Source organism: Apostichopus japonicus, chromosome 5 (genome assembly GCF_037975245.1).
Source record: "Apostichopus japonicus isolate 1M-3 chromosome 5, ASM3797524v1, whole genome shotgun sequence".
In the NCBI taxonomy this organism is placed as follows: domain Eukaryota; kingdom Metazoa; phylum Echinodermata; class Holothuroidea; order Aspidochirotida; family Stichopodidae; genus Apostichopus; species Apostichopus japonicus.
In genome coordinates this window covers 14,875,174-14,893,093 of record NC_092565.1, presented here as the reverse complement: position 1 = coordinate 14,893,093, position 17,920 = coordinate 14,875,174, and the positions used below count along the sequence as shown (strand labels likewise).

The following is a 17,920-nucleotide window of genomic DNA, read 5'->3' as shown; positions in this document are numbered from 1 at the left end:
GACACTGAATATTCATTAAAAAGATTTTTTATGCTTGACGATTTTCTTTAAGAGATATTCTGGTGACAGACACTGTGACAGTTATTTGTAAGAGAACAATATTCTACATAGATTGAATCTGTTACTTGCAAACCGCATCTCAAATGTCTTGTTCTTTACTCAAGATACGGTTGATTAGTTAAAACCTATTTTAAGTGGCGAAACCCTTTGCTAGAGAACAATATTCTACACTGTTACTTGCAAACCGCATCTCATTATCTTGTTCTTTACTCAAGATAGAGTTGATTCGTTAAAACCTATTTTAAGTGGCGAAACCCTTTGCTAGAGAACAATATTCTACACTGTTACTTGCAAATCGCATCTCATTATCTTGTTCTTTACTCAAGATAGAGTTGATTCGTTAAAACCTATTTTAAGTGGCGAAACCCTTTGCGAGAGAACAATATTCTACACTGTTATTTGCAAACCGCATCTCAAATATCTTGTTCTTTACTCAAGATACGGTTGATTAGTTAAAACCTATTTTAAGTGGCGAAACCCTTTGCTAGAGAACAATATTCTACACTGTTATTTGCAAACCGCATCTCAATATATTGTTCTTTACTCAAGATACGGTTGATTAGTTAAAACCTATTTTAAGTGGCGAAACCCTTTGCGAGAGAACAATATTCTACACTGTTATTTGCAAACCGCATCTCAAATATCTTGTTCTTTACTCAAGATACGGTTGATTAGTTAAAACCTATTTTAAGTGGCGAAACCCTTTGCTAGAGAACAATATTCTACACTGTTATTTGCAAACCGCATCTCAATATATTGTTCTTTACTCAAGATACGGTTGATTAGTTAAAACCTATTTTAAGTGGCGAAACCCTTTGCTAGAGAACAATATTCTACACTGTTATTTGCAAACCGCATCTCAATATATTGTTCTTTACTCAAGATACGGTTGATTAGTTAAAACCTATTTTAAGTGGCGAAACCCTTTGCTAGAGAACAATATTCTACACTGTTACTTGCAAACCGCATCTCAAATATCTTGTTCTTTACTCAAGATACGGTTGATTAGTTAAAACCTATTTTAAGTGGCGAAACCCTTTGCTAGAGAACAATATTCTACACTGTTATTTGCAAACCGCATCTCAATATATTGTTCTTTACTCAAGATACGGTTGATTAGTTAAAACCTATTTTAAGTGGCGAAACCCTTGATTCTTCCACCGAATGATCACAGTAGTTGGTGGTCTGTGATGTCATAACCTCAAATATTTATCAAAAGCTTTTCTTTTCCTGTTCAAATTTTCTTTTTGCGTTAGCCTTGAAATGTGATACGTTTGGAATTTTTGCTCTATAGCTGTCATTGGTCCTTTGTATTTGGAATTTCATAAAAATGCAACTGTTTTGTAGAAATGTTATTTTCCTCTGTAAATAAGTGAGTTTAATAGTTATGTTATTGTGATCACATCATTCACTTGGCTGTGTTGCCAGATGCATTCTCAATATTCCACCAAATTTTCATAATTTTGTAACTTTGCCATACAAAATGCCATGAGGATCTGCAAATGCAGAAAATTTCCAGCTTTTTTATTTAAGCTATCAACTTCAGCAACCAGAATATGCCTTTAATATTTTAATGGCATATAAGTCTGTGTCCATTTTCATTTTACCATAAATTTGCTTTTCATATGATGTCAACTCCAGAACATTTTCCTTCATTTATTTAGGGTTATTAAACAAACCTATCTTTTAGATGTGCTATTGTAATTAAGCCAAGATAGTAAAGAACTCAAGCATGCCAACTCTTTTCTATATTTTTCAAAAGACTGTAAAGTGAGGATAGCAGCAAAACTTAAAGCATTGCTGGAACCTAAGAAGTGTCTTTTTGCGATGGGTACCCAAAAAAGGGAATGGAAATTTGATCTGTTTTTAGTTACTTTTCAGAAAAAAAGAGCAAAATCTTGTAGTCTTCTTGCCATCTTTTTCCTTGTTTTTAGTTTCCATCAGTTCCCCAACAACAGCAGCAATATTTTTTTTTGGTTGATGCAGATATAACTATTTTCTTGGCTTTTGTAAATATTTCTTTGAAATTTTTAAGGTGTTTGTGTTCTTAGGATGTTTTCTTTTTATATCAAGTTAGAACTGTTTAGGGAATGTTTAAATAGTGAGAACCAAAGAGACACATTTATTAATGATGAATTTTTTTTTTTTTTAATAGTCTCTCAATATTTCTGATTCTCACTCTTGACCATGAGATGATCAACTAACAATCACTCATTTTCATTTCCCCAAATTCTTCTTCTCTTGGCAGGTGTGAACAAACGATTTAATACGGAGTCTAAGCCTACACCGCCGAGACGAAGTACTGTCAAGGTATTGCACATATTCATCAGTTAGTTGTTGCTAAGGAACCAGTGTGTCATGTGATGTGTGTGATACAGCTATTGCACTCATCTCGACAGGTCAAGTTGTGATTATAACTTTGGAAGATCGTTTCATAGCCGTAAATACAGTGTCACCCAAAATGGTATCACAGAGGGGGGGGGGGTGGTCGGGTGGTGGGGTACAGGAAGGATGTTAACAGTTGAAAGGAACTGAATTTCACCATGCTATTATCCTTATCCATTTGTTTTCATGGATTGAAATATGGTTCATATTTCATAAGAATGTAAGTTGGGGACACATCATGTAAAAAGATTTTATGATTGGGCATATATGCTTTCCTTGGTTTTCAAGGTTTTGACATTCTCTTGAAGGCCTTGCATTCAAGTAAGAGTTGAATATTGTACTCTGGTCTCATAGGGTGAAACCGTGCATTGCATGACCTATGACAGGGGTGTCGACCACAAAAAGCAGATATATGCCTTATCTTCTTGAGAAAGGGTAGGGGCCAGGTGTGTGTGTGGTACGTAAGATTGTGTAAGCTTTATCTTCTGTTTTGATTGAATGTTTGTACCTGTCCGTTAATTCAATTCCGTCAACAAATTGATGAAAACGACAAGAAATAATATGGCGAATAGTTATGTATAACTTGTCTAATCAGACCGTTCTTACTTTTAGACATATTCTAATCCTAACAAACCCACGGCACGACCGAAGTATTCCCAAACCTCCAGGATAGACAGTTTGTATAAGGTATAATAAGTTGTCACTGCCTTCCTGCATGCATTTAGCTTGCCCTTCTCTGTTCCCTTATTGTGCATGTTGTGTGGAATTTTACACATTTCAAAGAGGAAAACCTGTCTTTCTTTCAAGTGCCTTCAATGTTTCTTGTCTTGCTTAATTCTCATATGAAATGACGGAATACAGGTTTGCCGGCATTTATTGATCAACTTCAAGGTTACAGTCACATTGAATGGCACCATCTACAATCTTTCTTTTTTTTTCAAACAAACATTTCCAGATCATATTTCAGAGTGATCTTTCATCCCTTATTCTCTCTTTTCTGTCCAGTTCACATTCCTTGCCACATTTCTGTTTCTTTTTGACAAACATTAACATCATTTATGGAAGTTTGTTAAATTTAAGCTGCTCGGTAGGTTTCGATACATCTTTGAATTTAACTTACTAATAAGGCGATAAACAGTTAATGACAAAAAAGAAAATCAGCTCTAATGCCAGTATGTAAATAACATGAAGCTCAACTTTTGTTTATGGTTTATGTTCAAGTATATAACAAGATGTTGGAGATGAAACTAACCGGCTGTTTATGAGTTAGAAAACGAAGAATGTTATAGACAGTCATGGTCTGCTCACAATACAGAGCACGGTCTGCAATACAAAGCATGGTCTGCAATACAAAGCATGGTCTGCAGTACAGGATAGCAGTCTGCATAATATTAACCTAGTCTGTAATACAGTGTCATTGACTGAGATACAGTTATTTTGTCTTAAATAAATGGTTATTAGTCTGCCAAGCAGGAGCCTAGTCTGTAGTTGAAGGTAATCGATATGTTATACAGGAACTCTAGTCTACAATACGGTGTCATAGACTGCAACACAGTCTCATTGGTCTGTATTAAGACATGTTGGTTATCTACAACAGAGTTATTACTACCATCTGTAATTCATGGCTGTTAGTCTGCAATCAGGCTCCTAGTCTGTAACTGATATGTTACACAGGAAATCTAGTCTACAATACGGTGTCAAAGTCTGTAGTCATTGTGTCATTGGTCTGTATTAAGACTTGTTATTATCTAGAACAGAATTACCACCATCTGTTATACATGGCTATTAGTCTGCAAAACAGGCTCCCAGTCTGTAGTAAAATATGATTCATCTCTACTATCAATGAAAATTTATGTTTTTTATCGCAATTTTTTTCACTTATGAAATATCCTTTCTGTGCAAAATTTATCTGGTATCGCAAAATGGATATGCAAAATGGACAACTTTCAATACAAGTGTAAAGATTGCTTATAGAGTTTGAACACAGAAACCAGAAATTGTATAAAAGACAAAATTCCTAACCGTCAAAATGGCTACGCCAAATTTGAACACTAAGTTTTTATTGACTGTTGGTAATGATTTAATTAAGTTCAGGTTTTATTCATTCAGCAGCACAAAGAATTGAATTATAAAGTTTGAAGTGAAAACAGTGACTAAATTTGCATAACAAGAGACTCTCTCTCTGTCAGGCAAAGTAAACTCACAATTCAAAGTTTTTCTTGGGGGGGGAGGGTGGTGGGAAAGTTGACATAATATGGACTTAGAAAATTGAGAATCATTAAAAATACATATATATATATTTTTCAGAGAGCATATTTGAAGCTCTTCCTGAAAATTCATTAAGAGTAAATTCTTTGCCCAGACATTAGATTTATCTTCAATTATTGTATTTTTAATCATTGTTGAGTACGATGTGTACAATTCAATGCATCAGCCTTTGTACTATCAGAGTACTGCTCCAGTGGTGGAGCTAGGGATATTGGTCAGGGGGGCGAGAAAGATCTGTAGGGGCGTTTTCGACACTATCTAAGCGGAGTGCCACCACAGGTTAGCGCGGAGCGTACAGAATTTTTTTGAGTAAAGATACTCCCTAGATCGCCGGAAATGACCCTTTCCGGGCCTTGCTAATTTGCAGATAAACGAAGAATAAATAGGTGTCATCGCCATTTTGGCAGAAAATTACACCAACAAAATGTGACAAATGTTAATAGGTATTTGAGAGCGCAATAAAAAAGTCAATAATCGCGTATAAGTAAAAAGTGGTAAAAAGCTGAAAAGGGCGCCAGTAGTCCATTTGAGTCCGTCAGGGGGGCATCTGCCCCCCTGACTGTATGGACGCTCCGCCACTGACTAGCTCTAATGCTGCAACCTCACACAGTAGTATATGTATATCAAATAAGAAAAGAACAGATACACATTGCACATATCCTCCACCAACAAGAACATTTATCGATGGATGTTAACGTGTAAAGATGTGGTTTATTGGATAGTAGCTGTGAATTGTTTACTGAAATCAAAAATGTATTTTAACCTGTTATAAAGAAAGAAGTTAGTAGTCATACCTCTACTCTTCTATCTCTTTTTTTTTCTTCATATTTTTCTTTCTTATTCCTATTTGTTTTCCTTTTTATAGTCAAATATTAAAGGAATAAAACATTGTTGAATTTACAGTCTAAGCTGGGAAATTCTAAGCATGAATGATTGTGCCATATTCAATTTGCACCTGCATGGTGAAGGGTTAATTTTTATTTATTATATAAAGGTCAGAAGAGCTTCAACAGTTAAGATCAAAGGTGATTATTGTTAAGTATTGTAGGTACGTCAACAGGCTTAACCTAATTTTGAGAGGAGTGAATGGGGGGGGGGGGAGGGATGAGAGACAAGAGGATATTTGACTGTGAAAGCAACTATGACAATTCATTGATCACTGTATTACATCCAACATTAAAGTTCATGCTTAGAGATTTCTCTTCAAAACCATAGTCTGCTTGGCTTTCATGATGCATTGCACACAAGCGCCTAAATATGCTTTAAATCCAAATAAAATAAAACTGTTAGTAAACTGCTTGCTGTTACTTGTCATTTAGCCTCGGAAGAAGATCCTGCTAGGATCGAAACATCAGGCCAACTTACTTTTACACACACTAAATATGCTTTAATCGTTAAACCTAAGGCTTGACCAATCAGACTAGTGACGTACTGAGCCATTTGTTGAATCGCCATGGCAAGTTGAAAGCAAGAATCCCTCAACATCAAGGAGGCAACCTGTATTCTAGCACATTTATCTGTACTTGTACTTACCTGAAATAGATTTGTACTTGTACTTCAGGCATTTTCAATAGTAGTACATTGGATTTACTTCGCTCCTCCCTTACCTGTTTCCTCACAACCTTAGCACTACTACGTTCTACCGCGCCTAGAATGAACTGGTAACCTAGTAGTACATTGGAACTAAGTACAACATTTTGTACTCGGTGCTTTAGAGCCTGGTACTCATATACTCATACCAGTAGGAATTCTACTTGTACTCGCACTCATAATAGTGTACTTGTATTATCATATGACTGATATTTTGAAATTCTGAATGAACGTAGAACATTGCTAAGACTTACTGATGAGGACATAAGTTTTGGACTTGTTGATGTTTGATTAAAAGTACGGTCTCTACCATGTTACTCTGTTTCAGAAATCAATTAAAAATGCCGTTCAGAGAGAGAGGAAGAAATCGGAATATAAGACAACAGCTCCCTTTGATGGAAGTTCCTCGTCGGACGACTGTGTCAGCTTCAAAGCTCAGCAAACTGTGGAGGTGAGTAAAGTTACTTCGCTCCTTGCTTACCTGTCTCCTCACAACCGTAGCACCTCGTTCTACCTTGCCTATAAAGTCCTGGTAAAATTATAACACTGTGCGCCCTCTATGACTGGACCCCCCCCCGGTCACTGCCCTTCCTTCTCATGAGACCACTCCTTTAAAGTCTACCAAACTGTGGAGGTGAGTAAATTTACTTCGCTCCTTGCTTACCTGTCTCCTCACAACCGTAGCACCTCGTTCTACCTTGCCTATAAATTCCTGGTAAAATTATAACACTGCGGCCCTCTATGCCCGGATCCCCCCACCTCCCTAGTCACTGCCCTTCCTTCTCATGAGACTAATCCTTTAAAGTCTCTACCAAACTGTGGAGGTGAGTAAATCAACTGTCGGCAGTCAAATCTACAAGCGTTGTCTTCCAGTAACTAACATATGTCCTCCAAAATATAGACCCACCAAATATTCATTTTTCTTCATAAGTTAAGCTTGTTCTTCACCAAGGGCGGCGGAACCGGGGGGGCACAGGGGGCACGTGCCCCCCCACTTTTCCTCAGGTTAAAAATGTGCCCTTTTTCTACATAAAAATTGAGGTGTCTCAAGTTAGCAAGAGGCCAGGGAACCAGAATGAACACTCGGGAAGGGCCATTTCCGGCCATCTGAGGGGTTTGTAAAACCAAAAATTTTCTTGTACGCTCCGCGCCAACCGATGGTGGCGCTCCGCTCAGATAGTCATGCATACAACTTTGCAAATCCTGGCTACGCCCCTGACTTTTAATGAATATCTGTGGGTCAAACTCAAAGCTATTTCGAATGGAAAAAATTGTTAAGATCTTAACAAGAAATAAACACTGATTCGGATGATTCCTACATTAGCAACTAGCATGATTTCACCTCATTTTGATCTCAAAAGAAAACTTGTTCCTTGTTTCCCAATTCGCACATTGGATATTGCAGTGCTAGTATGCATATTTTCCTTGAGGGGGGGGGGGGGCGTTGATGGAGTGATGTGTATACGCAAATAAGATAATACAATTAGAGTTATAAAGGGTACTAAATATAAGGCTGCATCAGTCTAATCGAATTTCTGCAAAGTGCCCTTTGATGTCGGTGCCCCCAGATTAAAAGTGCTTCCGCCGCCCTTGTTCTTCACTAACCATTTTGTCTTTCTGTACATATTTCAGTAGACATTGCTTTCACCTATAGTTATGACAGTGTTTATTAAGACTTCTTCTTTGATACAAAAGACAAATACAGAAGAATTTGAGGCCAAATCAGAATATTTGTTATTGGCTCTGTGTTTGTGTTTCTTATCCTTGCCCTTGCTGATATGAAACAAATTTCTGCTGTTATTACTGTTATATATTACATAAATAATGCCTTAATTTCTTTCTTACGACCAACAGCATAGCAACAAGCTTTCTTGTTTCTTTGCTTGTGGTCTACAGAGATCTTTTTTCAGAAAGAAACTATAGAAAACTGTCCTAAAAGACAAAAGGATGGTGTCTTAGGTTGTTTCATTAATGTCTTTTTGAAGTGACTACATAATACAGTCATGATATTGTTTGCTGTCTCATCAGTGCCTGAAGCCAGCAATATCTTACCTGACATAATTTATCATCAACAAGTGAAATTGATTTTTTTTCCCCCTTGTCATTGATGAAGCGTTGCCTCTATTTCCTTACTTGAAAGCTTTTCTGCTAAATGTTGTGAGTCAGGATCAATATATTCAGAAATCAGTGAAACGTTCTTTAAAGCCTGTGAGAGCAGCTTATGAATGGAGTACATCTGCTGTTTGTTATGTGTAGAATATTAAGATATTAGGTAGAGCAGTATAACTCTTGGACTATAAAATGTCCCAAGTTTTCATTTGCTGACTTGATGTAAGTACAGTAGTAGATGTATTTCAATCATTGGTTGGTTAATTGCCTCAGCTATTCCCCTCCCCACAACTCTTTTTGGCCCCTACCTCATTCCCTCCCATCCCCACAACCACTTATAATTCCTTGAAAAAAAACTTTAAAATCTACCTGCAAATTACATTGAAATGCAAACAACAAGATGAGGGTTGGTGGCGATGAAGTTGTGGTGGTATGGGTGATAGTGGGTGTATAGTGATGTCAGTGTTCTGGTATCAGTGGTGGGAGTGTGTCTCACAGACTTGTACAGTAAAGCAGTGTGTTCATTTGACATGTTTTGAGTGTGTCTCACAGACTTGTACAGTGAAACATTGTGTTCATTTGACCTGTTTTGAGTGTGTCTCACAGACTTGTACAGTGAAACATTGTGTTCATTTGACCTGTTTTGAGTGTGTCTCACAGACTTGAACTATAAAGCAGTGGGTTCATTTGACCTGTTTTGAATGTGTCTCACAGAAAAGAACTATAAAGCAGTGTGTTCATTTGACCTGTTTTGAGTGTGTCTCACAGACTTGAACTATAAAGCAGTCTGTTCATTTGACCTGTTTTGAGTGTGTCTAACAGAATTGAACTGTAAAGTGTGTATTCATTTGACATGTTATGTATGTGTCTTGTGCAATATAGCTGTGTGATATTTGACCTGTTTTTCTCATTGACTTGCACAGTAAAGTACTAGTGTGTCCAGTGGACAAGGTTTCCTACACTGGATAACCCATTATATGACTCTTCATAGAACATCTTAAAACATCTGAAACCTGAGTCAGTGTTTGCACATTTTACACTCAATTTGTGAACAGCCCTATGTATTCACTGATTATTTGCAAACTAATGTTTGATTCAATGGTATCAAATGTTACAAGGTTTCGATATGATTGATCAACCAGATACACAAATATAATGATGATTTTTAACAACAATATTGCAAAACATCCACCTTCTTCAATATTAAAACTGTCAACAGTATCTTTCCATACAGCACATCGAACATATTAACACCACTCGTCCAGTGTTAATCTTTGATTTCATTTTCCAAACTCTGACATGAAATGAGATTGACAGCACAAAGAGTCTCTTCTTCATTGTTTTCCTCTTCATAGTCTCTGTTTAACCACATTTACGACTTTTCTCAGAAAGCAACGTTATATTGTTTGTAACATGCAATTTGACTTCACTGGGCATAAATCCGTTTAGAAATACACTGGAGAAATAATTTATGAAGAACCTTGTACAAAGGAAACCGATAAACCACAGATAACAATGGATGCTTCGTATTTGGTTACTTCCTGTTTGCTAGGGGTTGTCCTGGTTACCTGATTGTTTACCAAGCAAAGATCATTCTCACTATTTCTCTCTAAATATAATCCTTTCTTCTTGATTAAATAAATCCAAAAACTCTTAGTTTTGATTTATATTTACCATCTCATTTTCATGTGGTCATTTATTCTCTTATATTTTTACACATACATTGTTTATGTACTTATTGTATGTATGTTAGATCCTCCTGCAAGCAGGAACTCGCGAAGAAGTCATCGTTGGCTTATCAAAGCTGAAGCTGACAGAAGTCAGTCTCTTAGATTCATATTTAACGTCCATGATTATGAATTGTCAATCATCAACAACTCTGGAACTGGACGACATACATTAATCTTGGAGTGACTCCAACTGGGGACCTGGGGACTGGGTTTATGGTTGTTTCTTGATCTATATCTGGCTTATCAATTTTCTTTCTTCCTTTTCTGTTTGGGATTGTTCTACTTTGATAAGCTCCCTCCCCCCTCCCTCCCTCCCTCCCTCTCCCTCCCCCTCCCTCCCCCTCCCTCCCCCTCCCTCCCCCTCCCTCCCTCCCTCCCTCCCTCCCTCCCTCCCTCCCTCCCTCCCTCCCTCCCTCCCTCCCTCCCTCCCTCCCTCCCTCCCTCCCTCCCTCCCTCCCTCCCTCCCTCCCTCCCTCCCTCCCTCCCTCCCTCCCTCCCTCCCTCCCTCCCTCCCTCCCTCCCTCCCTCCCTCCCTCCCTCCCTCCCTCCCTCCCTCCCTCCCTCCCTCCCTCCCTCCCTCCCTCCCTCCCTCCCTCCCTCCCTCCCTCCCTCCCTCCCTCCCTCCCTCCCTCCCTCCCTCCCTCCCTCCCTCCCTCCCTCCCTCCCTCCCTCCCTCCCTCCCTCCCTCCCTCCCTCCCTCCCTCCCTCCCTCCCTCCCTCCCTCCCTCCCTCCCTCCCTCCCTCCCTCCCTCCCTCCCTCCCTCCCTCCCTCCCTCCCTCCCTCCCTCCCTCCCTCCCTCCCTCCCTCCCTCCCTCCCTCCCTCCCTCCCTCCCTCCCTCCCTCCCTCCCTCCCTCCCTCTCCCTCCCCCTCCCTCCCCTCCCTCCCCCTCCCTCCCTCCCTCCCCCTCTCTCCCCAAGGCTCTCTAGAGCACTTGATTTCACAATTTCCTTAATGAATTATACATCTATGTTTTTATTGTTGTAGAAGAACAAATAACAGAAATGAAATGTATCAAAATAACAGAAATGAAATGTATCATGATTGACTGAAAAGGGTCTAGCAAAAGTATCATTGATTTGGGTGAATCTTATTGTGTTGATTGTTGTTTTGTTTTTTTATAATATTTTTACCATTTTTGTTGATAGACAACAAGGTTTTTGATACACATGTCAGCAAGGATATAATGTGACATGTCCATTTAGTGGTATTGTTGGAGATATTGTTAATCTGGTAGTATGACAGTAACTTGTTTCTTGTCTCTTGTCTCTAGGTGATTCACAAGTATGAGGAATGGTGGTTTATCAAAGTAGAAGGACGAGAGGGATGGGCTCCAGCTTCGTACATACAGACTCGTGAATCGCCTGAAAAGGGGAACTATACACCTCCCGCTCCCGCTAACATCAGTAGAAAGGGTCCTATCGACCCCAATCGAGGAGGTTCCACTGTCAGTACCGACTCGGAGACTGGTGCCCCCAGAGGACCTGAATCCCCTAAGTTCCATCCTAACGGAAAGAAGCCAGGTGCTTTTGAGCCGTATCGACCACAGCCACCTGTAAAGGTAAATGACAGACGAAGCAATGGAGGGCAAGTAAGTGCGCCCCCAGTCCCTCCTCCGCCGGCAGCCAGCAACAACCAACGAGTCAGCAGCAACATATCAGATATCATCCAGAATCTGCAACCGGGACCTGCCCTCAAAACCAAACCGAAACCGACCGCCCCAGAAAGCAAATCCATCTCGCAACTGAGGTCTCAGCTTGAGCAGACTCTGGGGGGAAATACTTCTGTTGAGTTAGTCCGGCCTGTACCTGTTGTCGGAGGAGGAGGAGGAGGAGATTCCAGAAAGCTCTACCGTACAGTTGCCTCTTTCGACGACGAGGACGGACTCAGCTTTTCAGCGGGTGTCGATGTGGAAGTCATTCAGAAAGACGATAGCGGCTGGTGGAATGTCCGTATCGGTTCAGAGGAAGGTTGGGCGCCCTCTACATATCTTGCACAAGTATCTTGACCTTTACCCTTATCATCACCATCGTCTTAATCATTATGCAGGCTAATAGTCCAGTCATGAGTGCCTACGACAGACAGTTTTATATTTGGATAGTGTGATCGTCATCGATTGGTCCATGCAGGGTTTGTAACATTTAACTCAGTTCTCACAGAGTTCACTCACAGTACTATTCATTTGTAAAGTTGTAATATGTCCACAATTTGGACCTTTTGATGGCAGAAATTATAGAAGCTTCAACCCTTATGAAATCTAAGTGACCCTTGGAGTGTAGTGCCCCCACTTGTTTCTGTTATTTCAATGGTTCCACAACTAAAACAACTAACTTTATGGACCTGGCAGTGTGTCACTACATTGGTGTGTCCGTTGGTTATAGCAAAATTTATGTGAAGGCATTTTGGACAATCCTGCACCTAATTAAGATTGCATCTCCATAGCAACAACATTTGACTATCATCATTATAGGAGAAAATGCAGTAGTTTCGAAGGCAATCCATACTGCTTGTTAGGAAATTGTTTGTTGGGTAAGTACTACAATTGCTGACATGAATATGGTCATTGGAAGGCAGTATAATTGCTAATTAACTTAACAATTAGTCTGATGCCAACGTAGACTTGTTTTAAACTCCAGGCTAAAGGTCCAAACTCCTGGCTTTCAATTATAACTCTAAGGTAAAGATTCAACAAGCAAGTATTAAACAGGCTCAAATTTTGAACTACTTTCTTGCTGATCTTGAATATTAACCCCCAAGTTATAATGTTGACAGACCTGCAAACTTAGATTCAAGTTTACTTCATATGGCTTAGATTTGAAGCTGAAGGTTTAATCTGGAAGCACAAATTTCATTCTAATGGTTAAAAGCTTTAAACTAAAGGTGAAACTTGTAATCTCATGCTTCTTGCTCCTTTGTAAATTTTCACACTTCATGCTAGAGGTTTTTTCATTGGAACTTAAAATGTTCAGTTTTCCTACCCAGTAATAGTCCAATCAGATTCCAGGCTAAGCCTGTATGCTCTACACTAAGGATTTAAAGTAAGTAACTAAATTCCCAAACTTGAGGCTTAAGGTTCAGATGTCTTTCTATAGGTTTCAGCTACAGGATAAAAGGTATGAATTCCAAAATCTAGAAGTTTAGTTTCAAATATCATTCTAAATATCTTTACTCCAGGGGAAAGAATTAAAACTCTCAAGCTGAATGTTGAGACTGTAGTCCAGGCTAGAGGATCACAGTCTTATTCCTTGGAACCTGTTCCAATATTGGGCTTTTGTTTTGATACCATCGGGTCGAAAGGAAACTTTTATTTGAAGCTTGTGATCTCTCCACTTCAGGGTTTTTTGTTGTTGTTTTTTCTTGACATATAGTTTTCATGATTTGTATATATATATCTACCTTTACTGTCCCTTCCTTTATTGTATAAAGGAATATTGTCTATGATTTTTAATACGCTGTCTTACTTTTTGCACAACTCACTATTTTTTATTTTTTTGGGGGGGGGGGGGCAGGATGATTTCAACGTTCAACCTAGACTTTGAAATTGCACACAAATCTAGCTGTGTATTTTTTTTACTGCCAATAATCTTGAAGCAAAGCATGCCTTAATTTTCATTGTGTGTGTGTCAATACAATCTTTTATAAATGTGCTTTGTAAGCTTGGTGCTGGTTTCGTTAACATGATGTTGTCTGACATTTTCACTACTTTATTTCATGGAGGGAATAGTTGGTGAGATTTGAGAAACTAAGATCCATTATGACTTAATTAAATTGTTTCTACTAATGTGAAACCATTTGAAGTATATTCATATTAAAATGGATTCTAATAATTTACAAAATAAAATATAATGATATTGTGTCAAACTGATGACGACGTAAGGAAGAGCTTACTCCCCTTCATACCTCCTCATATGCATTATTTATAATGCCATGTTTACCTATGAATCATATGGAATCAATATGCATTTCTGTATATATGTATCTATATATATTTCGTAAAGTTGGTTGGTTGGCGTCTATCTTGGCGCAGAGTGTTCTATGTCCGGTGGACAGAGCGAAATATATGTTGAGACTAGTGAGACTAGTGGAACACTGGTAGTTGTAACTCAGAGTTTCATGCGTTGAGCGATCTTCAGGCACCGAGGGAGCCAATACCAAATAAACCATGACTATACAGGAAGCGAATTAATGAACAATGAAAGTACATATTACATATGTTTGTGGAACTGGTAGTTGTTTAGGGGTCCCAAGCTTTTGTTGAGGCCGGTTATGTTCGACTCAATACCAAAGATCCAATTGATTCATTTCCGTTTACGTTCAGTTACAGATTTGAAGTTAGAAGCATTTAAAATACATTTAGCTTTTTGAGAGAATGTCTATGAGATTGAAATGTTCGGAAACGGGAAACCTGCAAAATTTATCACAAATTGATTTTCTGTGATTATTAAAAGCGTAAGTGGAATCGAGAGCCTGTTTTACCTCCATAATTGCCCTCTTTGCAAAGAAAACAGAATGTGTAATTGACATTGCTAGAATCACATGAGAGGAAAGGGGGTGTTAATAGACCATAGTCAACATTTGGAATTTTAACCACAGTGTGACATGGGTGTTTATACAACACCTAATTATATTCCGGCCATTTGATTGGTCAATTGCTCGTCCATTGCATGCAAAATCCGCTCTATTGCACTCTATAGAACCATGGGTTATACTTTTTTGATAGCACTTTTTTCAATGGTAAGATAGCAGAGAAACCTGTCTGTTCAAAACAATCTGTTGCATGAGTGCATTTTACATCCAATTATATCCAAATTTGAAGGTGTTGTATAAAGCAAATAATGAATGGTTTCCATTCGTGCAATTGTTCAAATATTTCATTCGTTGAAAGATGTAATTTGTTCCATTCAACTCGGCTGCGCCTCGATGAATGGAACATTGCATCTTTCAACTCATGAAATATTTGCCCTATTGCACTCATAACCATTCATTATTTGTATAATATTTGTCACCAAGGTTTTTCGAAATAGAAATTACCTGCGGAGGTGGAAACTGGGTAAGGAAGTGAGTAGAAACCTAAGGTTGGGTGGTGGGGGGTTGACAAAAAGTTAGCATCAGGGTGGGGGTACCTTGAAGGATTCTCCTACAGCTAGATCATCATTGAATAAAGCAAATCCTGTTTGATAGAGCTCATAAAGGAATTGATGATACCAAATGCATGTGTTTTTTTTTTAAATTAAAGTGAAGGGGGTATCAGACTTTCAAGAAATAACCAGTTAAATTGGATACCCGGTTTTCATAATCATGTGAGTCTGAGCAAATGCGTTTGAGTCGAAGACATTGGCTGTAAACAAAGAATTTCTTGAGACACTATGGGTCAAATATATTATGGTGTAAATTCATATGAATTTAGCTTATAATAGACCGAAGTGGTTAAGGAATTACAATCCAACTTGACCAGAACATGTAAAAGGATATTCGGTGTTTAGAAACCTCTACAGCAAGTGTAATGCTCTCATGAAATGAATTTACATTTTCAAAGGAAGACTTAAGAGATTCTTCACAATGTGGCCAGACAAATATATATTGTTGATGTATGTATAATAATGTTGTGGCTTTAGTGGAGAAATGGAAAGCATTTCCTGCTCCAATATGTGAATAAATATGTTGGTGAAGCATGGTGCCATTTGAGTGCCCATAGCGATACCTTTGATATGGAGATTAACAATAAAAAGAGAAATAATCATTACTAAAACATAGACTAGGATCAAAATCATCAGCCAATGTGGGGTTCTTGTGGCATAAGAAGAAGATGTTGATAAGCGAGAACTCCCTCGTCATGAGAGGTATTCAACAAAATGTAAATGATAAGTTTCATTCTAAAACTATATATATATATATAGATATTTATATATATATATGGAGAATGAAATTTACCATTTACATTTGGTTGATGTTGAAGGGATTTAAGAGATGTGTAAAGGAAATGATAGTAATATCATAAATCAATATAATAATATGGCAAATATAATTTTTTATTCCGTTGTGGTTTTGTAGATACAAACGATGACATTTTACAAGTGTAAAAATTGTTGCTTAATCATTAAACAGTTATTTCTTTTTACTTACTCTGGATTATTTTGTATCGTCTTTCAAACTAACAATTAAAAAATATTTCCATAGCATCAATATTTGTAATAGAACGATAACAAAAAATAAAAAGACACACTAACCCAAAAACTGCAAAGGTATCTATTTTTTTTCATTTACTGTAAACTGGTCTCATCTTATCAAATGGTAGCCGACATGTCGGACCATCATAACCCTTACAATGCCCATGCTGTGACTGGTTTGATATAGCAGAGTGCGGGGGGGGGGGGAAGGGGGGGTGAGGATTGTACTCTCCAAACAGTGTGTCAGGTCCCTGTCACTTAAATCTTCCCAGTTCACCAACGAATATCTAAAGTTGCACTCAGTTCTACTGATGTTTACATCATCAATATAGGTAATGTCACAACTGAAATCGATGCCATTAAGATACTTATTTCTAAGCATTCTCTCAGCAGTGAAAATGCCACAAAAAAAAACACCTTAGTCGGTCTCTTCAGGCAGATTGTGCGTAGTTGTAGAATGATTCTAAAATATAAAAAACAAAAAATCGATACCCGACTGGAATCGATGCCATTAAGATACCTTGTTTCTCAGCACTTTTTTTTTTATCAGAGTTAAAGTTTGTGGTAATGAGTTGATGAATCTTGGGTTCTGAGTCCACCGATGTATATCTTTCAGGCTCTTCCTTTCCCTACCCGGCTGCCCTTCTCATCCCTGCCCCATCTCTGTGCTCAGCTTTCCCGACCTTTCCTTCCATCAGTTCATGAATGTGTTATATATTCTGGGAAAACAACGAAATATAAAATTAGCAGATGCACTCAGAATCAGACCTGCTCTACGTGGAAGATTTCGTCGAAAGGGAAGTTCAGTCTATGAAAACTGGTACAGACTCAAAGAAATAGAAAGGCCTACAGAGCGACATAAAAAAGACAAGTACATAAATGTATAGTTCATTGATGAAACAAGAGACGAAATAATGTGTCTGCACCGCAGACCGTTAATCACATAACCAGATATTCAAGTACCCTTACCCCATTCTCTTCCCCCTTCTTACTCGCGTTTTCTCCCAATATCTCAGAACCTCTTAGCAACAAGCCTACAAGGCGTCAAGTCTATCTGTTGTAGGGAAAAAGTGGGATAGCAACTGTACTTCTTCTGGCTGGTGGAAGAATACAAGGGGGAGTACAAATTCTTGTTCTCGTGTTTGTATATACATATATATATATATATAAAATTAGATATATAGATATATATAAAGACTATATATATATATATATATTGATGTATATAAAGAGTTAAAGACTATATATAGACTATATAGACTATATATAGACTATATACTATATATAGTCTATATATGGACACTATATAGACCAGGGTTGTCCAACCTTTTGCAGAGGAGGGCCACATGGAATGATTAGGATGAAGGAGGGGGCCCCATGAACCCTACGCTCGATTTTTCGATTTTTTGCCCAAAGCCCAAGGCAACACAATGTGAGCACTGCGCGCGGAGCGCACTGATTTATTTCCTTCCTGATAAAACAGATGAATAAAGTTCCCCTCCCCCCCCCCCTCCGCTGAGAGAGTGTAACACCGTAGAGCATCTCTGGCGGGCCGGACGCAACCCTGCGGCGGGCCGGACTGTGGCCCGCGGGCCGTAGGTTGGACAACGCT

The 17,920-nt window shown here is 38.5% G+C and overlaps 1 protein-coding gene across 5 annotated transcripts in view; it reads left to right on the top strand.

The window, feature by feature from the left end:
• Positions 1–15,980, top strand: part of LOC139967786 (SH3 and PX domain-containing protein 2B-like) — a 53,883-nt gene extending 37,903 nt beyond the window's left edge. For 3 of the 5 annotated variants that reach the window (XM_071971867.1, XM_071971865.1, XM_071971866.1), the window contains 4 exons: positions 2,309–2,370; positions 3,058–3,132; positions 6,632–6,754; positions 11,415–15,980. In XM_071971867.1, coding sequence (XP_071827968.1) covers positions 2,309–2,370; positions 3,058–3,132; positions 6,632–6,754; positions 11,415–12,149 — 995 coding nt within the window. In that variant the 3' untranslated portion in view covers positions 12,150–15,980. The remainder of the gene's footprint in view (positions 1–2,308; positions 2,371–3,057; positions 3,133–6,631; positions 6,755–11,414) is intronic. The other 2 variants (XM_071971869.1, XM_071971868.1) reach the window with 1 other exon arrangement.
• The last annotated feature ends 1,940 nt before the right edge of the window (positions 15,981–17,920 follow it).